Source organism: Eimeria acervulina, genomic scaffold (genome assembly GCF_000499425.1).
Source record: "Eimeria acervulina Houghton genomic scaffold, Eah_scaff1894, whole genome shotgun sequence".
NCBI lineage: Eukaryota > Apicomplexa > Conoidasida > Eucoccidiorida > Eimeriidae > Eimeria > Eimeria acervulina.
In genome coordinates, this window is record NW_013550090.1 from 814 (window position 1) to 4021 (window position 3208).

Below are 3208 nucleotides of genomic sequence, written 5' to 3' on the forward strand. Positions count from 1 at the left end.
ATATATATATATATATATATATATACATATGTACGCACATCTATATGCATGTAAAGGCATATACGTATATTATGCATGCATATATGAGCAAGGACCTGCCTGGGAATACATGCTGCAGTACAGCAGCAGCAGCAGCAACAGCAGCAACAGCAGCAACAACAGCAGCAGCAACAGCAGGGGGCTCACTGGTTTGATATCTTCTCTCTGAAGACTCGGAAGCGACGCCAAGGCCTCAGGAGATGCAGGGTTTGTCTGCATGCACAACATAAACAGAAACTCGCAGTTCTGCTATCTCTGTCTCTTTTGCCTGTCTCCTTTTATTTGTCTCTGTATCCTACCCCTGTCTCTGTGAGGGTTTAGGGTTTAGGGTTTAGGGTCTGCGTGATTCACTGTCTCTAACCTGCAGCAGCTTAAGCTCTTCTTGCTCCCTCGCTACAGCAGCAATCCCTTCAAGACCCATTTGCTGCGCTGCAGCAGCAAGTGCACGTCTCTCTTTTTCTGCTGTCTCCTCTGCTACTTCTCTGCTCGCCTTCAGACGCAGCGTCAGTCGGTGAGTGTTTTGTAAAAGATGTCTGAAGACAAACAGAATAAATAATAAACAATAAATAATAAATAATAAATAATTAATAATTAATAATTAATAATTAATGCCTGCCTGCAGAGAAAGAGACAGATGAACGGCATCATAAACAATAAACAATTAGTATAAATAAAGAATAAACATAGATACGAAGCAAAAAGAATAAATAAAAACGATAAATAAAAATAATAAACAATAAACATACAGAGTAAACATAAACAGTAAAAACAAACAACAACAAACAAATCAGCAGCAGCGCAGAATCCCTCACCTAACAGCAGCAGCTGCAATACACGCCCCCACCAGGTGTATAACCAGAAGCAACAGCAGCAGCAGTAGCAGGGTCAGCAGCAGCATCAGCAAAGCAGCAGCAGGATCAGCAGCAGCATCAGCAGAGTAGCAGAGCATCAGCAGCATCAGCAGCAGCAACAGCAGCAGCAGCAACAGCAGCAGCAGCAACAGCAGCAACGCACTTTTTAATTAGCTTCTCGAAGACTTTCTCTCCCGCTGCAAGGCGCTGACGGAGTCTCCATAATGTGTCTTCGAATCGAAGAGCGTTCATCGCATCCTAAAAGGAGACAGCAGCAGCAGCAGCAGCAGCAGCAGCAGCAGCAGCAGCAGTAACACCAGCTTGCCATAAGAAGAGAGAAAGGAGACAAAGGAGACGAACAGCAGCAGACAAGGAAGGCAAACAAAGCAGCAACAACAAACACACAACAAACAACACCAAACAGGAAACGAGAGACAAAACCCTAAACCCTAAACCCTAAACCCTAAACCCTAAACTCGAAGCAAAGAGCAAACAAACAAACAAACAACCCCCTAGAAATCCCTGAAGCATAGGCGACTGGGCCGGCCTTGTATATTACGTTATTCTTCATCGCAGGGTTTAGGGTTTAGGGTTTAGGGTTTAGGGTTTTGGGGTGTATAGGCACCTTTCCAAAGGTAATCTCTTGGGACATTTGCCGCGTAAATACAAGACCCCTGGGCAGACTTTTTCGAGGACATTCTCTGAGCGAAAACTCTGTCTTGTTGAGCGCAGCTGCGAGCTGTAAAGGCGTGAAACCTTTGTCTACAATCTGCTCAAGAGTCTCCATCACAACTCTCTCTACTGCAGCAGCAGCACCCTCTCGCTGCGGCACCTCTGTATTCACACGCCAGACAGCAGCAGCAACAAATATACAAACAGTTCCAAACACAAACAACAGGAAGGCTAGCTAGCCAGCTAGCTAGCTAGCTAGATAGGTAGATAGATAGACAGATAGCTGGGTAGATGGTTTGCCCGCTTGCAGCACTATCTGGCGACTCGAATAGCTAGCTCCCTACCCCGTTAGCTAGATGGATGGCTAGCTGGGTAGCTAGTTAGCTAGAGACTTCGCTAGCTAGCCCAGTGACTAGCTAGCGGAGGCTTCACGCGTCTGCTCATTTGTCTAGCTAGCTAGCTAGCTAGCTAGCTAGCTGGATGCTTACCCTTGAGACCGACGGTGTAGACAGCCTGCTTGGGGTCTAGGTCTAGCCCAGGCGCATGCACGGGGCCCCCTAAGTTGCTGTCTGCTAATGCTTTGTATAGGGGGCTTGTCTTAGTACCGGTTAAGAGAGAGTGAAGGATACGAAACAGCAGACGCTCCTCTTCCCCGAACAACTTGCAAGCTGATGCCACCGCCTCGCGCGGGTTCAATACCCAGCTAATCGTCACCCAGTCTTTTAATTCTGATGCCGAAGACGCATAGCGATGCTCAGCGTACACCGGAAACACAACATCCAAAACACAACATCCAATCAACACACTACAATAAACCCTAAACCCTAAACCCTAAACCCTAAAAAGCTTCATTGCGAGACTCCTGTCCTTGAAATACCCTAAACTCTAAAGACCCCTAAACCTTAACCCCTCATCCTCGGGCTAAAAACCCTAAACCCTAAACCCTAAACCCCAAACCGCAAACCGTAAACCGTAAACCGTAAACCCTAAACCCTAAACCCTAAACCCTACCTGGAAAGGCCACCTGTTCTTCTATGACAACTGGGGGGGGTTTATAAGCTCCTAAACCATGTCGAGTAAGATAATCATCTATAAGAGAGAGGCGCTCTTGAACAGGGTCAGGGCCGTAGAGAACGACCCAAGCGTTTGAAGGTGCATAATATTTTTTATGAAAGTCCGCCAGAAGAGGGATCGTTAGCTGAGGGATCGCCTCCGGGTCTCCTCCCGCAACCTCTCTGTACGTCGATACATCAGGGAACAGCTCTTGAAACCTTCTCTGTTCTTCTAATAACTCGGGGCTTGAGAAGACCCCCTTCATCTCACTAAAGACAATACCAGCATATTTTAATTCGCAAGCCTCAGGATACACCTTGCAATCAACCTCAGATGGAGACGATCCCGATCCCGAAGGAGACGATCCCGATCCCGAAGGAGACGATCCCGATTCTGAAGGAGACGATCCCGATCCCGTAGTAGAGGCGGATGCCTTGGGTACAGCTTCATATCTCCAGCCCTCTTGTTTTAAATGATGAGTGTTAGGTTTAATAGCAAGCGGTCTAAATACAGCATCTAAGTAGAGATGCATAAGATTATGAAAGTCCTTCAGATTGAGAGAAGCAAAGGGATAGCATGTCCTCTCTGGCCAA

At 46.8% G+C, this 3208-nt stretch overlaps 1 protein-coding gene across 1 annotated transcript in view; it reads right to left on the reverse strand.

The window, feature by feature from the left end:
- Positions 1-3147, reverse strand: part of EAH_00063840 (zinc metalloprotease 2, putative) — a gene marked incomplete at both ends in the record, with an annotated part of 3759 nt that extends 612 nt beyond the window's left edge. The window contains 7 exons of the mRNA XM_013396782.1: positions 187-252; positions 401-572; positions 1054-1148; positions 1516-1724; positions 2051-2367; positions 2470-2483; positions 2587-3147. Of these exons, the coding sequence (XP_013252236.1) occupies positions 187-252; positions 401-572; positions 1054-1148; positions 1516-1724; positions 2051-2367; positions 2470-2483; positions 2587-3147 (1434 nt within the window). The remainder of the gene's footprint in view (positions 1-186; positions 253-400; positions 573-1053; positions 1149-1515; positions 1725-2050; positions 2368-2469; positions 2484-2586) is intronic.
- Between the last annotated feature and the right edge of the window lie 61 nt (positions 3148-3208).